The 24,700-nt window shown below is 39.5% G+C and overlaps 1 protein-coding gene and 2 non-coding genes across 5 annotated transcripts in view; 2 read left to right on the forward strand and 1 right to left on the reverse strand.

Annotated features, from left to right (window-relative positions):
• Positions 1 to 76: 76 nt before the first annotated feature.
• Positions 77 to 149, reverse strand: TRNAA-AGC (transfer RNA alanine (anticodon AGC)). Its single transcript has one exon. It is a non-coding gene; the product is annotated as a tRNA-Ala (tRNA).
• Positions 150 to 9,079: 8,930 nt separating this feature from the next.
• On the forward strand, positions 9,080 to 9,152 carry TRNAA-AGC (transfer RNA alanine (anticodon AGC)). Its single transcript has one exon. It is a non-coding gene; the product is annotated as a tRNA-Ala (tRNA).
• Positions 9,153 to 10,671: 1,519 nt separating this feature from the next.
• Positions 10,672 to 24,700, forward strand: part of UBE2V2 (ubiquitin conjugating enzyme E2 V2) — a 30,328-nt gene continuing 16,299 nt past the window's right edge. For 2 of the 3 annotated variants that reach the window (XM_053975675.1, XM_053975821.1), the window contains exon 1: positions 14,252 to 14,357. In XM_053975675.1, the coding sequence (XP_053831650.1) occupies positions 14,342 to 14,357 (16 nt within the window). In that variant the 5' untranslated portion in view covers positions 14,252 to 14,341. Of the gene's footprint in view, positions 10,753 to 14,251; positions 14,358 to 24,700 lie in introns of those variants that run through there. The other variant, XM_053975745.1, reaches the window with a different exon arrangement.

The following is a 24,700-nucleotide window of genomic DNA, read 5'->3' on the forward strand; positions in this document are numbered from 1 at the left end:
ACGGATTCATTTTAATCCTTATGAAACTGCTCCAAGAAAACACATCTGAATTCAAAACAGCGGCTCAGCAAAACACTGGAGAATGCGGGCATCGATCCCGCTACCTCTCGCATGCTAAGCGAGCGCTCTACCATTTGAGCTAATTCCCCCCGCGGGCTCCCCGCCTCCTTCACTGCCCATTGCTGCTCTTCCCTCGCTGCCGGATCACTGCACAACCCGCTGAAACGTGACCCGCCGTCTTCAACACAAACAAAACTTCCTGCCCCAAATCCCCGTAGCTGGGCAGTCCGAGCTCTTCTGATCTCCTCTCGAAGTCACGGGCAGACAGTAACAGCGCTCAGCCCTCCAGCGAAACGCAGAAACAATTAGGTCTTCCTGCAAGAGCACTGCTTTTGACAGCCGTAGTGGGAATTTTGCCTAATATGATATCTGGACTCCTTGAGGCAACAGCAGGCTTTGTTCAGCGGAGCTGCATCTGGGTAACATCCGGGCTTGTGTTTCCAGGCAATTGCAGACTTATGTTCACACCAAACAATTATTACTGCTTAAGAGAAATCTGGATATATTTAAATACTGTACTTTTTCTGAACCAGATTTTTCCTATTTGCAATCCCCAGGTGGAAGACAATCGGCTAAATGACTTTATCCTTCTCCATGTTTTACAATATAAAATACATATGACGCAATAGGTAGAGTTCTTCCAGTTCTTTCTCTTGTGGCAATAGAGGCTGGGTTCATGTTATAAAAAGGGGGTAAAAAAAAAAAAGGCACCAAATGGAACACTGGGAAACAAAGTAATAGTTCACATAATTTACTTATATTTCTCAGGCATTTTTAAGTTGTGATGCTATCACCAGATAAAGAAGCACACTCACACAAATACATTAAAAATCAAAAATACACAACTAAAATGTAAAAAACCATACATTTTTACTATAATGAAACAGCAGTGAAAATTCTGTTCAGTGGTTTCACAAACAGCAAGAGAGAGTTGTGAATTTTTGTTACACTTACAATATTAAATAATCTGCTTTTCTGGAAAAAAAAGGAATATCTGAAATGAAATTTATTAAATAACTACACAAACAGCTATTGATTACCGCAGGATGCTTTAAGACACATGAATCATGCTGACATATAAAGATCTTTCAAATATCCCCTCTTCAGTGATTTAGTGATTTCAGAAAACAAAATAACAAAATTTCAGTCTTTAGTCTAGCCCTAAAGCTGTATACCAGAAGTCCTGTGCACATTCTTCCATTAACAAAATTCTAGTGTATCGCCACCTACTCCCTCACTCTAATTGAAACAGCTGGCTTTGCCAAAAAAAAAAAAAGTTTTTCCCTTTCCTATTTAATCAATGTGGAAAGAAGCATCTGAACTTAATTTGCAGGAGATAATTAAGTTTTTACTGCTGGAATTATGCTGCAGATACCACTGACATTTAAGCAACTAGCTGACTGAAAGCCCCACAGGTCAGTGTGCCTGGCAAAGTAAGGAAGCTTGCTACTCCTTCTATTCTGGGATGTTTCACATTTTTCTTAGTATTCCTTCTGAACAAAAAACATTTAAGTCTCAAAAACACCTATGCTATAAAACAAAGAAGCAAGCAAACAGAACCCTTCTGGTTGTATCTGTATCAGGGTTTATAAGAACACAGCCCAGGCAAGACCAGGGTTTCATCAAGCCAGATTTTGAAAGACACAGCACATCTACTTGATTTAATTAAGGGAATCCCCAAGCAGCCTTACACCTGCACGCAAACTGAAATTTTCAGTTTGTGACTAGGCACTGACAGTCTTAAGGCTTTAAAAGGGCAGGCAGGGTAAAATTTACTTAAAATCAAGCAAAACTCAGAACGAACTATAAATTAAGCAGTGGCAAAATGAGTAAGGGCAGCTCTAGTACCTTCAGTTCATTCTGATAAATAGCCTAACCTTCAAGTTGATAGAGCATTAAAAGGAAACAAGTATGTCTCCAGTTCTGTATCCAGTATTTATCCCATATTTAAAGCATTGAAGGAAACCTGTTTTGGATCTCAGAGATAATTTTACTGAAAAGCAGTATCAAAATATGGAATCGGACAGCAAAATTCACACCATCCTCTGGAGGGGAAAAAACCCATGAACAAAAACCTCAAAATCCAACAGACAGCACCCCACCAAATGCACTGTAAATCACATAAAAAGCGACACAAGAGACATGCCATGAGTCAGAAGAAACTACCCAGAATCCCTATTTCTGTTTTTAATGGCCACAATGAGAATAAAACTTGATTTGTTGGTGAAGATGTTATTGCTTGTTCATAAAATTTTGCCTCCATTTTACCATTATTCATTGATTCATACCCAAACCACAGGATATAAACATGCTAAAGAAATCCCAGAACAGAAGAACCAACCAAAAAGAAAAAAAAAACAAATTCAAAACATAATAAACACTATAAATATTTGTTACTTTTCATAGTATTTGCTACTGCAGTTACTGCATTTGAGGGAAATCAGTATAGTCCATCTGGGAGGTTATGCACCAGCACAAAATTCTGTAATATTGGTCAAAGAATCAGTTTAGTCAGGCATCCTAAGTAACTTCAGTTACCATTAGCAGTCACAACAGAAACTTGCAAAAGCCAAAATAATTCATATTAAACATACTGCTTTTGTAAGAAGTATGACACCAAAATGTTCTTTGTATATATTTACCAGATTAGCATTTAGGTTAACACTGTGCTCTCTGTGCACTAATAAGACAGTAATCTCAGAGCACAGCTCTGAGCAAATCATTTTATGCTACTCTCTGTCATCTCCCTGGGGACCAATACAAAAATTGCCCTCATTATTTCAACCTGTAAAATCTCTAACTTTATCAGGGAGTTCAAATACCAAGAAAACATACAAGTTACCATTCTCTTTCTCTAAAAGGATCCATGAATTTTAGATTTCCACCTAGGTTATCATATGGATTCCAGATTGGCAAAGATTTAATTCTGTTTTCAGATGGGGAAACAGGAAGTCATACATTAACATGATTATGTATTTAGGTTTGCTTTTTTTTAGACTCACATTACGACTTACTCTCAATTTTTTCTGGAAGACCTTGTATCCCTACTAACTGAATGAGTGTTTTAAAAAGTTTCAACATCATGCTGCATGTACAATGCCCTCCTTGAAATAAACAGGATGACAATACAGAAAAACTGCACTACTAATTTTACATACAAATCAAACTGTTTAATCATTAATAGCAATAAACAAAGTTGTTACAAAAGCAGTGAGATTGACTATGCCTGTATCCCACTGGATCTGCAACCTTTGTCTTCTAAATCACCACTGTAAGAATCTAAATTTTCTCGACATTCCCTAAAATTCCACCTAGCAGAGAATGTGGGCTAGCTATTAGGCCATCTGGCCAATTAGCTATCTCTGAACAGCACATACAAGATTTTCCTCATGCTCATTTAGTGTCTCTTCCAAGCCATGGATTTCCACAAAATAGTAAACAATCTTTTTGCATTTTCAATTTTTATCCACTTTTCACTTTTTGTGCCAAAGTTAACAAGGGTGCGAATGAAGATTTTTCATAGCTTAGAAGACTTAAGAAGGTTCAGATCCCTATATCCTGAGGCTTTTACTAAGGAACAGAACTACATACTCACTAAATGAGATTTTTTCCAGAATTAACATAGTAGTTTTAAGAACAATAACCTCATCCAAATAAATAAATCAACTATTTATAAAAAGCCCCAAGGAACTGGTTATAGGCAAGGAACTGAAAAAATTATTTGGCTGCAATGTTCAAAGACTAGAGGGTTAAGATACACAGAACTCACTGAGGTTCATGTATGTTTAATATCTAATTACTTAGGTCCATATGAAAAGCTGAGAGCTTTCCTTTTTTAAATTTATACACCACCATTACATACAATAATTTTAAACTAGAACAGGGAAACCAGACTTATCATCAAAGGAGCTGCACTCACTTATGAAGCTACCTGCTTACAGTGTATTCAAAACAGCACAGCCATGCTGAATTAAGACTACAAAAAAATTTAGGATAGCACCCACTTCAACAAATTCTTCAACCCAAGTTATCCTCTGATTTGAGTCTTCCACTTTTCTCCTGGGCTCAATGTTACACATTAAGTGAACTTCGGACGAGTAGTATCAGAAGTAAAGAAAACAACAGCGATTAAAACTTACTAATGCAGTGTAGGATTAGTGTGGTTGTAGGTGTAGAGAACAACTGAAGGAGGACTGAAGACTGAATCACGGCAGAGGAGCACAGGAACCCCACGGGTACCCACAAAACCACCTGCCCCGCTAAGGAGCTCCACTGCCCACTGCACCTCCTCCTTCAAACAAGCACCCCCATGACTCCAAAACCTGATTTTGTGACACCCACTGAAACAACCACCACGACCAGAAAACCCCTGGGTAAAAGGCTGTGCACAAACCTCCTCCGCCTGCTTTCGATGGTCTAAGCCCAGACTCGCGCCAGCTGACAACACAACAGACACAGCTCCCCTGCCCACATGTTCCCACCCTCCCAGCCTCTCAGGACTGGGGCTCTGCTCCACCCTTCTCAGGCACTAAGCGTGCCCTGCCCTGTGCTAGAACCTTCCACCCACCCCAATGGCAACTCTCTCCTCCAGGGCAGCTGCTGCCCTCCTTTTATTTCTTTAGAGATGGAGCGGTGAGCAGGCAGTGCTGGGAGGTTTGTCATCGTGTGAAAAGAGAAATGCTGTAGCTGGGCTTCCTCCTGATGCATGAGGCAGCTGTTGGGATGGCAGGTAGGTGTCCTAAAGAAAAGCCATCAACGTGCCTGTTGGCCAGCTCCTTTGTCCCCCTGAAGCTGCCTTCTGTATCATCAGGGGGAAAAGGTAATGCTGCAAAGAGCAGATTTTTATCCTAGTTTTCCCAATGCAATGGCTGTAAGTAGCAGGAATATCAGCTGAGTGTGTATGCCTTTAAATGGACCTAAACATTTTTTTTTCATAATGTAAATTCATGATAAGGTTTATACTCATACATTTTCCTAGGCATTGCTTTGAGGGTGGAGGTTGGAAAACAATTTTTAAAAATGTACATCAATATGCATTCAAGGAGGACAGAATTTCCATTTTCTAACCACATTCCTGATAGTTTCTAACAGCTGAGAACACGACTTCTGAATAATTTGGATATGCAATATATCTTTCTCTGTCACTTTATGTGTTTTTTTAAAAAGAGATTATAAAAAAATAAGGGTTATTTGCAACTGTAAAAACTATTCCTGTCTTGCAAACAATCTCAGCTTCGGCACTTCTGACACCAAATATCAGGTTAACTGTTAGCAAGAAGAGGCAGTCTTAGCAGTAAATGGTAAAACCCACCTTTAGTTTATCCAGCCAGTAGGCTTGGTGAAACTGTATAGGCTAAGGTGCTCCAGCTTACACCCTTTCTTCCTCAGTTCCTCTCAGTGTCTGAAGTTTTGCCAACAGCCCATCTCCTGTGTGTTTATAACCTTGCTATTTTTGTGTATTGCTAGATATTTTTCCTGAAAAAAGTAAAATAAGGAAAAACCAGAAATTCATTGATTTCTTTCAGCAAGGGCTGAGCTATTTTTATGTAGCTTTTAAGTTCTTTTGCTAAATGTTGTTGGTAAAATTACAGCTACTTCAACACTTCTCAAATAAATAAAAGGCTATGAAAAAAAATGTTAATGGTGTTCAACAACTTGAAACAAGATCAATGCAGAATCTTAAGTTGTTTACCAGTCCTTTAGGATCACAGCAGCATTTGAATTGTTAGCAGCTATCTCTAAACAACTTCCTGTGAAGAAAGCTTTAGTTTTTCTGAAGATAAAGACAAAAATATGGTGATTTTTTTTTTTTAATCCAAAGACTTGACCAGGAAGTTAATCAGGAATGCCTGGTCTAAATATGTTCCTTGTCATTACTGGTAAATAATGGACTAATGAGTGTTGGTTAGCTAACTCACTCTAAATTCCTAGAGATGATCAAGTAAGCAGGTGCTTTTAGGCCCAGATGAGCATCCAAGGTGGTTCATTCTTCATAAATAAGATCATGTGAAAAAAATAGTGGCTTATTTTAGCTGAATTTTGTATCTCAATTTTCCACTTAGTGTTTTCAGTAGAAAACCTGCTGAAGTGCCTGTGCATGTTCTAGCAGCTGCCATAGAAAAATGAATTACTTACATGGCAAAGATCTCTCCTTACTTCACAAGTGTTATATAATTTTCACACTGCTTTTAATTTTTTTTAACATTCTTCAAGTACTGGAAAGCTATACACAATCACCCTCTCCTGCCCTTCAAAAATCTTGGGTTTACCTCTGACAGGACTAGCTTTAGTATTAAAAAAAAAAAAAAAACAAAAAAAAAAACCAACAACCAACCAAAAAAATCAGGTATAGCTTAAACATACAGCTGGCCATAAATCCAGAGCAACTTTGTACCTGATTATTACTCTCACTTGTACCATTAGTGCTCTTAGACTGACAGCTATATTTTTTTCTGCATACATTATTCTTTCTTCCCCTTCCTATTTTCTTGTGGTTGGCACTGTCAAAAAATTGTAGCAAATCAATGCTGAAGCTTGTCAAGCACGAAGTGGATACTGCTACTAAAGACAGTGGCTTAGTTTAAGTTATTCCTAGTCTGTCTTGCCTCCTGCCAAAGAATCCAGCTCCAGGAACAACTGGATGTGCATGTACAGTATCTCCAAGCCATTCATCACATGTCAGGGCTAAGGTACATAAAATGATTCAGCATCACCAGAAGCAAGTAAATGATGTAAAAACAAGCCAGGCTGGTTAGAAACCAGTCAGGTGATGATCCTCCACTCAAGCTCTGATTTAATTTCTTCTTGGCCTGGCTTAAACTTGATGGATGAGTAACTTCTCCCATCTGTGGAGTGAGCAATGTGGCCTGGCTTAACAAGGAGCCATTGTCTGGTATAGTGCAGGAAAAATCTCCTCTGTAAATGAAGACGTTCAAGCAACAGTCAGAAAGTCACTGGGTGGTAGATTATGGGACACATAATTTGTCTGTATGTGCAAGAGCAGAGAGAGTTTATGGAGAAGAGCAGAAGTGAACGCTGCCATGACAAATCAGGTGGAGTTTGTAAACTCTTCTCACCCTATGCAGAACCAGAGCCAAACACAGCTCTCTTGCTTGGTACATCACTTTATACTTCAAAGAGATACCTGAGAGGCCTCTGTGGTTAAAATAAGTAGGGGAAAGATGTAAAGTGGAGCTCAGCCACTTTGGTTCAGCTTCAAAAAACCTGGGTCGATCAAGTTATGTGTATGTGAAAGTTGTTACAGGTGTGTTCACATTATTTTTATATCAGAAATAGTGTGGCCAGCAGGACCAGGGCAGCAATTATCACCCTGTACTCAGCACTGCTGAGGCCTCACCTTGTTCAGTTCTGGGCCCCCCACAGCAAGAAGGATAGTGACATGTGTCCAGAGGAGGCCAACAGAGCTAGTGGAGAATCTGGAGCACATTCCTATTGAGGAACGGCTGAGGGAGCTGCAGGTGTTTATGTTTTGTTTCTCATGGAGAAAAGGAGGCTCAGGGGAGACCTTATCACTCTCCACAACCACCTCACCTGAAAGGAGGCTGTAGCCAGATGAGGGTTGGCCTCTTCTCACATGCATCTAGGGAGCAGACAACAGCACATAGGTGTAAGATACACCAGGGGAGATATAGTTTGGACATCATAAAGAGTTTCTTCACAGAAGGAGTGATTAGACATTGGAATGGGCTGCTCAAAGAGGTAGTGGAGTCACTGTCCCAGACTGGATGTGGCACTTAATGCCATGGCCTAGTTAACATTGTGCTGGTGTTAAGGCAGAAGTTAAGCTCGATGATCTCTGAGGTCTTTTCTAACCTAATCGATCCTGTAATTCTTTGAAGCAAAAGCGAGGAGGCTGGGGGAAGGAGGGGATGGCAGAACACGGAGCAGGTGGCAGGCGATTTTGAAACGCCAAAGGAAAGGGTCTGTGGAAGGAGAGAGGGCTGTGCCGAGGAAGCAGGGAAGCACACGCGAGGAGCCGAGGCCCAGAAGTGTGTCCGTGAGGGAGCGCAGCTGCAGGGGCCGTGACGGGAGCTCCAGGGACGAGCGCGGAGCGGCCCCTGCTGCCGCGCCTCCGGGGCGGCCGCGCCACCGCCGCTCCCTGGCGGGGCGGGGGCCGCGCCCCGGGGTTTGGGTGCTCTGTGGGGGAGCCGAGCTGAGGGGGGCTGTGCGTGCAGTTTGAGGGGGTCAGGACCAGGCGCCAGGGGCTGTGGGTTTGATTTGATGGGGTCGTACATCATCATGTTCCCTGCTTACGATATAAGCTTTATGCTGCGTGTCAAGTCACGTGAGCACCGGTGCTTTCATTTTTCAAAAAGTCAGTGTTTTAAGGCTGGTAAAAGTAATGTATTAATTATAGGGAAGTGCATTTGGTGAGGTAATAAATCAGAAGAGTACAGATCTGCTTTATTTTCACTTGACTCTCTCACCTCAGAGAAGCCAGACACCTTCCAAAAAGATGTATGTGTGCATATATACGTATTTATATGACAGGATGTGTGTGTGCATATGTATGTATGCTCACACACATATGTGTAAGTTTTGACTATAAAACTCTGTTTCATTCAAACATATAACATTGTTTTCCTTTATTAAACGTTTCCTGAACCAGTCTTTACATGTGCATGCCCTGAAAATTGGAAAGAACAAGGGTTTTCCTTGTTGAATTTGGAACAGTTGTTCAATAAAAGTAGCGCTTTTTTTTTTCCCCTAGAAACACACATTTGGGTTTTTTTTAAGTAGCTTGGTCTTTTGGAGAGTTTCTTGTATGAAACCAGCTAAATAACAAAGACTCGTGTTATAAAAGGATGAATAAGATTATTCTGGTAGTGTCCATACTGAAAGACGGGTCCCATGATTGTAGCTGTGGGCTGCAGTCAGTTTTTGGTGAGTGGAAAGAATGACTCAGCAAGAAACGACGAATTTATAATCGAACGTAGTTGTGGTTTTTATGTAAGTTTAGAGTGTTTATCTTCAAGTTTCACGATTTTTTTTTTCAGGTGGGGAATTAGCTCAAATGGTAGAGCGCTCGCTTAGCATGCGAGAGGTAGCGGGATCGATGCCCGCATTCTCCAGTGTTTTTTCAGTATCGATGTCGTTAAAAAACACACGGCAACATTTAAAATTATTTTCCTATTTATGCTTAATTTTTCTTGTGTAATGAATGGTGTACAGAAACCTGAAAGAACTATAAATTGAAAGAAAAACATATTAAATATTTCATTTTTTCATTTCGAAATTTGATGTTTGTTCTTTTGCATAGAGGAAGTAAAAAAATATCTTTGCGTGAAATAATCAAATTTACTGACATCTTAATGCAATAAAAAATTACATGTAAAATTTATTAAGAAAAGGAAATGAGGAATTTTTTGACTGGTCCTTAAGTATTTGTTTAATGATTTCATTCATTAGTTTACATCTAATATTATAGTTTAGTGTGTCGTGAACAAAATTTTGTATTCATGCTTTGAGTAAGACTCATTGTTTCTGCTCTATTTTGGTTGTATAAGTTGTTCATTAGAAAGAGCAGGCTAGATCATTCTATAGTTCTTTTGCAGCTGCTAGCAAGATTGTGCCTTTTGCTTGTGAATTTTCACATCTCTGAAGTACCATGGCTTCATGAGGGTTGGGGTTTTTTTTGGTTGGTTTTTTTTTGGGGGGGGGGTTGTTTGTTTGTTTTTTGTTTTGTTCAGTGGTTTGTTTAAATTCTGATTTTATTTTCTTACTGGCTCATTCAGATATTTAACTGCTTATACTTCTAGTTTGAGATAGCATGAGGAAATGAGCACAATGTGCTTCTTACACATACATTCAATTACATGCAATTAGGAACTTGGGAGTGCACATATTAAACAGAAACAGGAAACAAAAGTTATTAATTAATTAGGCTCCATGTTAAGGGAGGAGAAGAAACTCTGCTGCATGGATTTACAAGTAGCACCTGTGAAGAAAGTAAGGGAGATCTGTGACCATGACAAGAAAGGAATTAACTTCTAGATGGAATGGGATAGAAATTGCATTTGCTTATTTCTCTTGTATTCTCCAAGTACTGGAGAGAAAAGAGGAATTGTGACTTTAAGGCTGCTTGATGCCTCTTGAAGTCTAATGGAGAGAAAATTATTGTGGTCTTGTCATGAGTCCCTTTTGGACTTGGGTAATAATTTATATGTCTGTTTGCTTGGAATGAGACTCTCCAGTAGTCTTCTGTGTGATTATTACTGTTTCTGTGTTTTCTGTGTTTCTGTTACTGCATAATACCTGATGCTTTCTGTGCTTTTAAAGGAAATGAGTTATATTGCTCTTCTTGGCTGATCAAATGCAAGTTGTGCACTGATGGAATGAGGGAATTTGGTGGGGCTCTGTTCAGGTGGAGTTTGCAACCACTTGAAAAAGCTGAAAGCTCTCAGGACTAATGACTTTTATTACATTTGTGCCCAGCTTCCTACATTGGGGCACTTCTGTCTATTAGGGCTTGTAAACAGTGGAAAAGCTTACTTATAATTCTTTTGGTGTAAATATGAGTAGAAGTAAGAAATTTTTGCTCATCCCATGTGGTGTTTTATGTCCTTATTTTTTAGGTAAACTATCCTGTGAAGAATTTACAGGATTGAGAGACACAAGGGTCCTGGCTCTCTAAAGAACTTCTACCTGTAGAAGTATACTACTTGTTAGTGGGTAAGTAGTTCCCAGAGCCCTATGTCAAGGGAGTAACCATTCTGGGTGTGTCTGTGCTTTCTGTGTCAGAAATTGCATAAAGATATTCTGTGTAAAGAACCATGAGGGAATTCAGTTTTATTTGATTTTTATTATTGTTACTCTTACCACTCATACTTTACACTACAGTCCTCTGTAATGTCATGCTTAAATCAGTTCACAAGGTAGTTATTCATTCTGAAGAATAATTTGTTTGTACTAAACTTGCTGGAAGCTATTGCTATGTCTTTGTTGTAGTCTGCAAATAGGAAATAATTATTCCTTAGTTGTCTTTTATCAATACCTTGTTCCATATATTACTTAGAAAATGTTTCAGGCTGAGATGGAGCTTGGGGACTATAATATGGCAACTCTGGAGACAGTGTTCTACAACATGAGGGCCATCTGTAGAATCTGCACTCAGAAATCTTAACTCTGTGAAACTCTTCTTTTAAATAAAATTATTTCACAACATGATCATAGAACATTTGTTTTCTGAGCTGATCGCACTGCAGTTCTGATTTTTCTCTTGATGGGTACTGTGTGATATTTGATAATAAAGTTTATGAAAGTTTTTTTCTGAAATGGCTACCAATACCCTATTTTGACCAAGTTGTAAGCAGAAGTTGTATTTTGAACTCTTTTTGAAGAGAGTGAGAGGTGAGTTTACTACCATGTGTAAGCACGTAGAATCCTAGTACCACAGAATGGTTTGCGTTGGACAGGACCTTAAAGATCATCTTGTTCCAACCCTTCTGCCATGGGCAGGGACACATTCTTCAAAAAAGAGGTTGCTCTGAGCAACATCCAACCTAGCTTTTAACACTGTTACAGCTTCTCTGGGCAATCTGTTCCACTGCCTCACCACTCTCAGTAAAGAATTTCTTACTAATATCTAACCTAAACCTACTCTGTCTCAGTATAAGGCTGTACCCCTCGTGCTGTCACTGCATACATACCCTTGTGAACAGTCACTCTCCAGCTTTCTTCTAGGCCCTCTGGTGCTCAGAAGCTGCTTTTGCTGGGGCCACCTCTCCTGTAGGCTGAACAATCCCAACTCTCTCAGCCTGTTTGAAAGGAAAGGAAGTTACACCTTTAAAATGTGTTCAGCTTCCAGTTGTAAGGTATTTTTCCTCTCAAATTCAATGTTGAAAAAAAATTACATTTTTTCCCAGTAAACTTTGCCCAATATAAGAAGAGTGAAATAAAACAGGTTTTAGAGTAATTCAGCAGAGGTTTCCTCACCTAGGCCAGCAACCTTAACGTCTTTTTTCCATTTTGGCCCATGTTTTACTTCCTGTGGTTGCAATTAGTATTGCAGTAATTTGTTGCTGCTAAATCTAAGCCTTGACATCTAGTGGATGGATCTGAACACAGATGGACTGTGGAGTCTGCTGTGTGCTTTCAGAGACTCATGGAATACAAGTGGGCTTTGGTTTGGTGAGCCTATGGCTCTATTTCTGTCATGTCTAAAGACTTGCAGGTGTGCTGTTCATTGTTAGCACAGAATCACCTAAAAAGAAGGATTAATCTTTAAAAAAAACCAAATGCTCAGGCATTGAGTGGCTATTGTGCTTCTTTCTGACCTTGGAGCTGAGCAGGTTTTATCTTAATGCAAGTAGGAGCACACCCTGGTTACATCATGGATGGACAACAGTGGACAAGGCTTGTGTAGTGGTCTCTCATAGCCCTCCTGCACCTGCTCTTGATTCCAAAAAACAGGAGACGGACAACTTTTTTTTTTTTTTTTTTTTTTTTTTTCCTCTCCCTGTTCTTCTACAGTGATGTTGCAATAGGGGAGAACTTTTCAAAATATTCTTTTTTTTAGTATTTTTACTACTTCCACGAAAATACTGAAATAGGCTACACAAGAGAATTCCTACAGCCAGCTTGTTTTGACAACAGAAGGCTCCACAGATCATTGAAATGCAGCTTAAGGAACACTTTCACTGTACTGGAAAAGCTTACTTCTAATTCTTTTGGTGTAAATATTGAAACTCCTGCTTATTTCTGTTGTTACAAAAATCTGCCCAAAACTAGTATCTAGATAAAAGAAAATAGAAATCAATGGAAGGACTAAAAACTATAGTGGATTTATCATTTTTATGTATGCAGAGAGAGCAAAACCAGTATTGGATTAAAATGAACAAAGAATAAATGCAGGGAGGCAGCGCATTTTATGTGCGAGGGTGGGGATGGTGCTGTGCAGGGCAAGGAGCTGGGCTCCGTGGTCCTTGTGGGTCCCTTCCAACTCAACATATTCTGTGATTTGTGTCCTTTTCAGGTTAGCTGGAAGAAAAACATCTTGCATCTCTACCAGAAGTCTGTGAATGAGTTTTACTCTCTCTTTATAAGCTGTAAAGGAAAAAAACTGAGCATTATTTATAAAATAGGATGTCAAGAACGGCATGTGGGTGTTGTTACTGTTAGCGAGGTGCGACAGTGTGACAGGTTTTTTTGTTAGACTGCTGCTAGCATCAGCCCTGTGCTCAGGCTGCAGGTCCTCCTGGGAATCCCTCGTTGCAGTGACCCTGGCACACATTTTGGGATGTGTCCCCTTCCAGGTGTGTTCACCTGCAGGTTGCTTTGGTGTGCGTTCCCCTCATGTCTACGTGAATGCCAGCAGGGCCCTTTCGGGTTGTTCCTGAGCCTGCTGCCCGTCAGCAGCACTCTGCAAGGAGAGCTGCCTTCTCCCACCTGCCAATGGGTCCCCAGCACGCTGCGGGCTGTGGTTCCCAGGTAGGATGTGCAAGGTGCTACCGCAGCAGCCGCCTTCAGCTGAGCTCGGCACTGGCTCCCGGGAAAGGGCCTGGAACTTCAGTTTTGTAACTGACTTCTGCAGGTGAAGAAACATCTGGCATCATGACTAGACATTTGTGGAATTAATTTTCCACACTTCTTACGCTACTGAATGTCAGATATTTCAGCCTTTGAAACTGTCACATCATTCTGAGAGCTACTTCTAATTAGCACGTCTTTGATATAGTTCTTCTGGCATTCTGTGGCTTTAAAATTTTTATCCGTATTCTTTCCTTTTCTGCCTTTGGCACTTTGGCACTTGTTTTTTTTTTCCCTTTCTTCTTCTTCTGAATCTAAGAGTCTTGTTTGAAGCCGATCTGAAAAACCAAAAAAAATAAAGTGAAGCTTCACCGCTGTGTGCCGACCTCCCTGTTACTGGAGGTTGGGGTGCAGGCTGAGCGGGGGTGGCAGGGTAGGGATGCAGCCACGGAAATTTGCTTCCCAGGTGTAATAGCTCCCTCGGGATCAGACGTAGCGGGTGCCTGGAGAGAGACGCGTATGGACAGGGGCTGGCGAGAAGGACACAAAGAGCGGAGAGCACGCCTGGGAAGCTCGCCGCCGAGGGCTCCCGGGGGAGCAGAGCCGGGCCGGCTCCCGGGCCGGGGGCGCGCCTTGGCTGCCGGGCCCGCCCCTGGCCCCGCCCTGCCCCGCGCGCTCCCGCGCTCCAGGGATGCGTCTCGTCCTTCCTGGCGGGAAGTGACGGAGCCGCTCCAAGGGGAAGTGACGCGCGTGGCGTGCGGGCCCGGAGCGGTGTGGGGGGGGCTCGGACAAGATGGCCGGATCCACAGGTCTGTGAGGGGGGGCTCGGTGGGCCCGGGAGAGCGGCGCGCTGGGCTCGTGCTGGGGAGGCGCCCCCGCAAGGGCCCGGGGCCGGTCTCCTTTCTCCGGGATGGGGCGGGGGGTGAGCTCTATCCGACGGGAGACACCCGAGTGGGGAGGAGTTGTCTTCTGACAGCGGGGAAGGGGAAGCTGCAGGGGCGCCCCGACAGGTTGTCACAGAATCCGAGGTTCACTTGGGTTGGAAGAGACCTCTGAGATCATCGAGTCCAGCCTGTGACCGAGCACCGCCTTGTCAGTTAGACCACAGCAGCGAGTGCCACGTCCGGTCTTTCTTGAAGCACCTCCGGGGACGGTGACTCCACCGCCTCCCTGGGCAGCCCTTTCCAATGTCTAACGAGAAGAAATTCCTCGTAATTCATTTATGCCCCTGGCCCGATCCCTTCCGTCCGTGGGGCAGCGACATCCTTGTAAGAGCCCGGCCTGGGGATGCGTGATGGGAGACAGGGCTCCGAGTGCCGGGGGAGGGGAGAATTGACCTGCCAAGAGGCAGCGATGGATGGAGGGATGCTGGTGTACGTGAGGAAGGAGGGGACGAGATGTTGTTAGCCTGGTAAAAATGCTACAGGAAAGAAAGATTTGTATTGAAGATTTGTCCCAGTATACCACGGTGGACATAGAAGATGTGGTATAGAGGTATCTAAATAAAAGGATTGTCCCCTTTTTATTTGGGAGAGAAGGGCTTAGGCCTGAGTTTTGTTTTGGGACAAAGGTACTTCACTTTGGTGGTGACTGTAGCATAGGGAGAAGGAGCTCTCTTCCCTGTGGCATCTCATAGGCAAATTTAAGGGCAAAGAGCTGCCAGTCATCCCAGGAAGCCAGTCTCAGTAACCAGCACAGCATGTGTGGCAGAATGTTGTGGAAAGTGGTGGTAAAGAAAGGGACAAGAATATTGCTTCAAGTGCTAAATGTAGAAGCAAGATTAGACTGTCTCAGTTGCATTTCACAAGAGGCTTGAAATACAAAAAGACTTTTCCCCTCAGTGCTAAAACCTGAAGTCTTCAGGGGTTTGTTTCCTCTCATTCCTGGGACTTTATAAGTGGGATTAAGATGGACCTCAGGATAGGGGAATGAATTGACTTCAGCAGCTAGTCTAGGGTAGATGTTGGGTACTAATTTATTTCTGCTGTCAATCCACTGGATCATTGGAGAATTGGGGCTGTAACAAAACATAAGAAGCATCTGTATATTTAAACTGGTCTTGGTACCTTGCTGTTGATTGTGTGAGAAGAGCTTGGGCCGGTTTTGAGGTTTTTTTTTTTCAGAGGAAGGAGAGTCATCTTCAGTTTGGGGATGTGGAATTTTCAGAGTGGAATTTGAAAAAGTTGCAACAAACTGGGTTGTGAAGTAGCTTTTGCAACTATGTGGAAGAGCAGTCCAAAAAGATAGCTGTTGCCTATGATAAACTGAGCTAGAATGGATATATTTAGAGAAACCCAAATATTTGCTCATCTGGGAATTACTGCATTTTACTTTGTTAGGATTCTTTATTACTTTTTTTCCTGTTGTCTAAATTTAAAAGGGTTTTATTATGGAGCAACACTGAAAGACTTCAGCTTATGTCTAGGCTGTCACTGGAAATTTCCTGTAATGCACTAGGAAGCAAAGTTGGTTTAGGTCATGTATCAAGTACTGGCATTTGGCATTCAACCTGGCTGGCTAGTGCAGAATATCAGTTATTAAAATTTTTTGTAGTGAAAAAAGTTATTTTCTTCCTACTTCAATCCTGTAAGAATAAATATTTTTTGTCTGAACTTTGATGGTTTCACCACCATAAGTGTTCTTTGCAGTCTTACAAGAGTTATTTTAAAATCTCTTATATACAGTTACTCAGGGGTGTTGTTTTTGACTCAGAAATACAGCCACATTTAAAGTTCACAAAAAGCAGGAGATGTAGGAAACTCTTAATACGTGTGACTGCTCCAAACAATGTAAAGGGCCAGTACTGCATGTACGTCTTGTTGAAGAAATTAAATTAAACTAATTTGTTGTAGTAAATGCAGCAAGCAGGCTGAATCATCAACAAAACTGCTGGAAAAATTAGTCAGAGCTTCTAAAACAACATATTCTTGTGGAGAAAATACTGTGACTTTTTTTGGTACACACATGGGGTGGGGGGTTTTGTTTTATACTTTCCACATAGTATGCAGAAATTCAGACTTCATCCAGAACTCCTCTTGCCAGGAAGCTGTGTTATAATCATTTGTGGAGGACGGAAGGGAATGATTTGCTATAGACTTAACTTTGTTATAGACTTAAGATTTAAATCTACCTAGCTCTATGACTTGAATCTGCTCTTGCTATAAAGTTCAACTTCATCATTACTTATTTCAGAAAAAAAAAAATTGATTGCATAAAGTCCAGGAATGAAATCCTAACCCCAAGGAAGTTAACAGCAAAACTTTTACTAAGGTCAACTGTCTTATTTTTTTCCCAGAAATTCCTTTCCTGGGCTTGCTGATTCTGTGAGCAATCATGTAACAAATGATGTGCATTTAACAGCAGAGAATTTAGTTTGAAAATAGCTGTTCTTTAACGTGTGCCAAAGAAATTGTATATATCAATGTTACATTGCTGTTTAATAAGTGTATTACCTGCTTTCTAAAATCACCTGAAATGAGTAAATTTTGCATGTAAATACTGCATGTGCTAGAAATGGATATTTGTAAGCAGCAGTTCGATCTGATATTGCAACTCCTGCTTGAAGCTTGATCTAGGTTATTTGCGTGGAGGTCTGGGGTTAAACAAGTCAGTTTTCTAGAGAAGAGAGCAGCTATAATAATCATCCAGTTTCATATTGCTTAGCTGGAGATTCATTCTGTTGATCTGTTTGAAAATACGTTGGAGAAGATGTAAATAAACACAGTTTCAAGTTAAAAGAAATAATATACTAAGGCATACCATTTAAACATCTCTTGTGTATCTTGAGAAGAAGCAGCAGAGAAAAAACATCATTATAAGGAGTTAATTCAGGAGTTAATTTCTGCATTTTGATGATTTGGGTTTCACTTAATATTACCTTATATATAAGGTTACACACACACACATATATATCTATATAAATAATGTGAATGTTCCCTAAAGGCACTGATAGTGTCACTAAGTGGTTAGAATTTATGTGGGAAAATACAAGAATTAAGGCAGCAGTGTCAAATAAGGTGCTGTAACTGTGGGCTGCTAATGCTTTTGCCCCCTTCCTCTTCAAGTGAGAGCTTCAGTAGGTTGGGGGAGGGTGGATAGAGAGGAATTAATGAAAATTCCTCTTGGTTTGCTGAAACTGGGTGCTTGGGGAAGAAAAATTGACTGATCTACAGTCAAAATTATACGAGATTCCTGATTTACTTCTAGTATGTAGTGTTGAGTAACCTTTTATGAAAGTGTGTGTGAAGGTATGTGGCTAGATCCCTGTGAAATATTTTTTTCTGTAAAATGTGTACTTTTAATTTCCAGTTATTCTACTCTATAGAGATGAAACAGCTTCATTGTGTAACCTGATTTGCCCATGCAAAAATGTCCTTCCCTTTGATTTTATAGATGATTGATTCTTTGAGTAGAAATGGCACAATGCACGTCAAGTGACTTATTTCCATAACTTTGTTTTTTACTTCTATTTACAAACACTTGGTGGTTGTGGAAGCAGTTCTAAGTGTGCATGACTACAGCAGTAAGGAAAATGGGATTAAAAGTGAAGGGTTGGAGGTGGCCTTGAGTGCGTTCTAGACTCCCTGAGCTGTGAAGCAAGGACTGAGTGTGCTATTTCTTATGGTTGGGGCTTTTGGTGGTGGTGGTGGTGGTTTTGGTTTATTTTGCTTTGAAAGTTGAGGTTTTTTTTTCTTCCTCTCTTAAAATCCACATTTACAAGATACTCTATAATGTGAGATATTTTGCAGTACTTTCTCTTAAATGCCTTGAACCTCTTTTCTTCTTCATTCCAAATCAATCTGATGTCTGTCTGTTCGGTGCTTAGTAGGGTAAAGATTTATACCCTGTGTGTGGGACACCTAGATATTAAAAGCCATTCAGAGGAGTTATAAGGGGATATATTCATAAGTGGGATGTAGAAGCAGTGATTTAAAGACCACTTTTTCCATGTAGGAGATGGAATATAATTTAAACTTCATTTCTAGAAAACTCTGCACAGGTAGACGTCTCTTTTCCTCTGACCTGTTGAATGTTCATTTCCTTCCTCTTTTTTTTCTCCTAGTCAAGCAAATAGTTGTATGTTTTCTATCCACTGTGATTTACCTTGAAGGATGTATTACTCCTTCCCATTTTCTCTTTTATGCCTCCACCACATTGTTCATTTATCCAGAACTCGTCCAAGAAGTCAGTTTAAGAGCTTTTTAGAATTTTTAGAGTCCTCAAAGTTTGTTCTGTAGGTTACAGTGTTAGCTGTGTAAACACAGACTTCTTGAAGCTGCAAATAATCAAACAAAACTAAAGAAGTAAAATATTGTGTTCCATGAGGCAGCAAGTACTCTGTGTGGAGCATTTTTCCGTCCTGTCCTATGCACAAGGAATTGCAATTGTGACTGTTCTGCCTATTTAAAAACATGTGACAAACCACAAATAATTTCATCTGGGTTGAGAAAAATTTAGATTACAAATTACTTTTAAACTACATATAGACCCTCAATTCTTTCCAACTTTGGGACATATATAGGCAAGATACTCTGTTTCTTCTCAGAGCTTTGTCTGTATCATTTTCCTGTCTCTGTTTCTGGTATTTTATAACTCTGAATTTAAATACGAACCTACTTATGTCTTTCTGCCACAATAGCTGTGTAAGAGTCTTCTCACAGCAAAGCAACTTACCTCTGCAATAAAAAAAGTGACCTACTTTGTAATCTATTTGTTTAAGAGCTTGTTGGACATTCAGGGATGTTATCAGACATAGTATTAAAGCCCATTATCTAAACTGTTCTGTACAATCCTGGAAAATTTTAGCCTGGATAGAGGTACAACACAGAGTTTCAGGAAGATACGCCTTTCAGCATTTGGAGGCAGATGGTCCATCCTATAAACCTAAGCATGCATGAGAAGGCTTCTCATGTAAGAATTAGATTTCCAAGTCTTATGAGTAGTTGGTGGAATTGAATTATATATGTATTTGTTAGTATTTGTGTTTTGCCTTATGGAAGGTTTTTCCAGAGGCAGTGTTAAATACATGCTGTGAAACTATTCAGCCTCTTTTTGTTGACAGACGTTTCCTGTCTCTGTCTCTACTCTTTATCTACTGTTACCTCTCCTATCTGTTACCTTTTAGTATTATCTGCTATATTAGTATACCTATTAGCTCTTTTTATCTACACTGTAGTTCATATGTCAACTTGACTGAAACTTAATGTAAAGTTCTAATCAGCTTCAGCTACTCCCGTTAGGTTTTGTTGCCCTGTTGTCTCAGTTAGCCTTTGGGAACCTCAGCACAGACCAGACAAGAAAGTGCTGTGGGGAAAGCATTCAAAGTAGCTTTGATTTAAGTATTTGGAAGGGTTTTCCTATATGTTGTCCTGTCCAAAGAATGTTTTTCTTTGTATTTGTCATTTGGAATACACTAATGGCATATAATTCAAACAATATTTTGAATTGAATCAGTGCAGAAACTTACGACTTGTGAAGCTGTCAGACTGATTCTGAATAACATGAGCTTCTGGTTTACAGCCTTTTCAAAAATGTGTGATGATTTAAGTCTGTGACTCTAAACCATTTCTAGTTAGCATTTTGGAAGGAGTGTAATCTTCAACACTGAGAACTTCAGAGGTCTACAGTCTTTATTTCAGAAGGATGAGACGCTTCCAACTAGATTTTAAAAATAGAAAAATTATAGATTCAGTATGATATTTTTAAAAATTCTTGCATTAAACATGTTTAATAGCATAAAGAAAAAAAATCACCTCCCTCCATTGTATTTGTGACTATTCATAAAGTGGATCATTAAGTGTGTTTGCAATTTGCCTGAGTAAATCAAAACATTTTGCCCAATACATATAAAAGGAATGTACTTTATTCAGTATATTCGCAGTTTTATTCATATAACTTAGAACTTTTCCAGAGAAGGAATTGCAAGTTTTCTTTCTTTCTGAAATGGAATGTGTGATCTTGTAAATATTAAATAATTTGACCTTTGAATACCACAGCATGTAGAAAATAGCAGGCTGAAGTATGACTCTTAAAAATAATGTAGGAAAATAATTTAATGGCAGTTTTTTTTACTAAATATGTGGTGATTGGTGCATGTGCTGATTATATCCATAAGTGTATGCTTACATGTAAAACTGAAAGAATAACATTATTTGTTTTACACAGATAAGGGATCTTCATGTTTTGCACTGTGGAGAGGTGCTGAGTCATGTTGAAAAGGACCTTCATGCAAATGTTAGAACAACTGTTTGCTAATCAATGACTTGTAACCCGTTTAAGACAGCTTTACAGCTTTGCTAGACTAAATCCTTGATGCTACTCGTGTTATCTGGGTCACACATTGTATTCTTAACTTTTAAAGCAGACCCTGGGAAAGCTGTTTCGTGATGAGATCTCTGCTGGGTTCCTGTAGTCTCCTGCTCCTCCTGTCCCTTTATCTGGGGAAAAAAAAAGTTTCTATATCATTGTAATTTAAAAGGTAACTTAAGCAGTATGTGTTTCAAATAATTTTTTCTCTCTGCCAACACAAAGTCAGGTTTAAAATGAAAGTTTCAAAAATGAGCCATTTTAACTTCCATTAATTTTTTTCTGTGGTTATTTTGCTTTGTGCTTTTAATAATGGGGTAATTACTAAACAAGTTTATTAAAGAAGTTTGGGGGTTAGTTTTTGACTTCTGAGAGTAGAAATTGGAAAGATTTCTTTGCCTGGTGAAATCTTGATTCCTTAGACTATTAAATCAGTTAATATTGCTGGTGGTTTTTGAAGTGACTGATACCTTTTCTAAACTCCTGTTTGCTGGCTTCCTGCCTTACATTGTTTCGTACAAAATTGAAATAGTAATTCTCAATTTGCTAAGCATCACAACGTGTCACTTTTCATTATCTGTCATTTCATACACTAAAACATATGGGAAGGTGGTTGAATTATTTAATATCTCATGTGTTTCATTCAGTGGTTGCCTATACAGTTAAACCTGTAGTCAGCTTTGTGCATTTCCACCCTTCACTAAACTGCCTGGATGTCAACTGATGAGTTATTTAGTGACTTAACTGTTTAGTACCTGTATGGTTTTTCTTACAGTGTGAGGCATCATTGGTCATGCACTGTCTGAGCTAACAGTGGTCTTGTTTATAACAAAAAAAAAAAAAAGCACTTAAATATAATACAGACTGATAAAGAAATGCCACTAATATTGATGCAAATTTGTAAAATTATGGCAATTTACACCAGTTTTCTTTTGGGACTGCAGTCCAATTTAGTGGGTTTGGTGCTATAGTTTTCTGTTGTTGTGGTAACTTTTTTAAAAAAAGTTTGTTTGGATGAGGTATTTTAATTACTTTAAAAAATTGTTGGAATTTATGAAGGTTGGAGGGTTTTTTTTTTTTCCTTTTTTTCCCCCCCTCTGTTTTTGCCAAGAACTTGCTTATGCCTTCTCTGTTATATAGTCTTAACAACATTTGTACCTGTAGTGAAGCAAGCTTCTTCATCAGTGTAATTTTTATGAGCACCATTAGTCATTCTATGCCAGCAGCAGTACTCGGGATGGTCGTGTTTGCATGAAAGTGTCAAGACAGAGTGATGTTATTTCATCCTTGCTACCAAAGCTCAGTTCAGCTGGAGTTGCTCTCAGGTCTGGACTATATTCTGTGTGTGCACATATCCAATCTTGACTACTCTGTGCTTCTTCTCACTAAGGTGCATATGATGTCTCTTGCTCTTATTTACTGTTGTGCCTTGTACAACTTTAGGACATGTAGGATATTGTTGTTCCATAACAAATCAGGGGATTGGAGAGGCCATTTGGAAGTTGGGCTGCAGGAGTTGCAGAATGGAGCTTTTCTGTGAGGCATGAAACTTGGTAAGGAGAGATGGTGGGGAATGGGAAAAACTTGATGGAATTTTTGAGAGATTGGCTCCTCCAGGGCTGCTGGTCAGAGGTTGGAGTAGCTCTGATGAATCAGGTAGTTAATGGCAGCTGCACCTCCATCTGCTGCTCCTCTGAAAAAGGTTCATAAGGGTAAAGGGGTGGCAGTGGGGAGCATGTAAAGAGGGGAGAGAGGAGTGGCTGTGAGCATTATTAGAAGTGAATAAAAACTGAACAGATATGATGTGTTTTCCTGGGGCATACTGACCATTGCAGGGCTGCCTTCAGTAAATAATCCAACGGATTATGGAACAGAATTGGTTGAAATCTAAGTTACTAGAAGGAGTTAACTCACTTCCTTCTGGTTACTCAGGAGGCAAGATAAAAGAAGGGAAGACTTAGGTGATGCCTTGGTAAGGTAGCTATTTGTTTTGCTAGTATTTTCTCACATTTTAAAACATAATTTAAAAAACCTCAAATTGAACAAACTTTTCCCGAAGAAGTTTTGTATTTGGAATGTGCACTCTGCTGGAGAACTCAAGTTTGAGGTCTTGTCATTCTTAGTGTGAAACCATCAGCAGCTGAAACATATTGAATAAATTGTTGCTTTTGCAGTTTTGATATGTTGAGATCTCTTATTCCAGCATGAAGATTCATGGTTTAAACAATTTTAACATGTTTGTAAATCAGGTATGTGTCTGCTAATCCAGCTACTAATGGCTAGCTGTCTAGAAATTCATTTCTTCCCACCCCAGTGAAACTAAAGCTGTCACTGAAAATGTCATTCTGTGTAGAATTTATAATTTTCAATTATTATCACTAGTAGATAGTTGATAGCGTCTTAATGTTATGAGTATGCATATGAAATGGAAAGCCAGGTGAAAAAAAACCTGCTTCTATAAATCTGTGTTGTCTTTATTGTTTTGGTTTTTTTTTTTTTTTTTAACTACCTAAAAAATGTTTTTTAACTGATCTAAAGAAATAATCTCTATACCTGTCCAGCCCTTTTCCCCTCCACCAAAATCTGAATGCTGAGTTGCAGTAAATGACTGAGACTTCTGCTATATTAACAGTTTCTCATTAGCTGCCTTCTTAATATAAGCCATATTTAGAATGTTTATGGCTGTGGCTGGATTCAAATATAAAGGAAATTCTTAGTAAAGTTATTCTCATGCAGCCTAATTTAAGTTCTGGACTGTGCCTATTAAGATACTAGCAAACGCAGGATTTCACTTAGGTGAAATAAATAGGAATTTTCACCAATATAAATCTGAAAACAAATATGACTTTACTTAGCTTTAACCAAAAATTAGGTTTTAAGATAAAGGGTTATAGCTTTCACACTGCTGTGGCTCTTTATTGCCTCATGCTGGGAAATGTTTCTCAGCAACTGACATTTCCTTATATGAAAAAAAACCCAAAACCTGATGAAATGCATAGTTTAGCTTCAGTGTGGTTCCTAGAATTGCCCCTCTTCTTTGAAGGCTTCCAACCTGTGTGCTTTCAACATATCTAATTTCAAATATTATAAAAGGAAAAGAGGTTTACCAGTTACAGGGCTCCTTCATAGTGTTTTATATAAATATATCCATATATATATATATATTTTAGTTCTGCAATGAAGTGCAATAACCCATTTAGTTCTTACCACTTCATCTCTGTTCAGTATTGTAGCAAAACTGGCTCTGCATTACAGTGAGCATTGAACACAGTGAATAAATGGCCATTTGCTCTATAGCGTTCATTGATGCACATTTGCTTATTTGAGTTGTGGAGTCTTACCTTCTACTCGTGTCTTATTAATTCTTCAAGTTATTTGTCTTGTTTCTTTCTTTTGGGATGAATAATTTCTTTCTATGTGGAAATGAATTTTCATCTGATTTTCTTCTTGAATTTATATTCCTAGAAAATTTCCACAGGTAAGCATAGTTGGATCTGCAAAATCGTTAAGACTGACCTAAACTGGTGTTGCTTACAGCTCTGTGAGGTACAGACTTGATTAGTACCTTATTCCTCATCCTGATCAATGTGCACGGGCCACCTATTGCTGCTAAATACCTTGGTTTCACCATTTAAGTTAACATAGTATAGAACTTCCCTAATTTAAACTCAAAACAGTTAATGCAGAATATTCTGTTGCTCGAATTTCATTGCTTTGGGACATACTTGCTGGAGGAAAGTAGAGTAAAATAGCATAGAGTAAATGCAGCTTTATTAATATGATTGATGTAAAGAATTATGAATTGAATTTTCCTGAAATATGTGGAAACTTTCCTGGAAAGCAGCTG

The sequence above is a fragment of the Vidua macroura genome, chromosome 1, assembly GCF_024509145.1.
Source record: "Vidua macroura isolate BioBank_ID:100142 chromosome 1, ASM2450914v1, whole genome shotgun sequence".
NCBI lineage: Eukaryota > Metazoa > Chordata > Aves > Passeriformes > Viduidae > Vidua > Vidua macroura.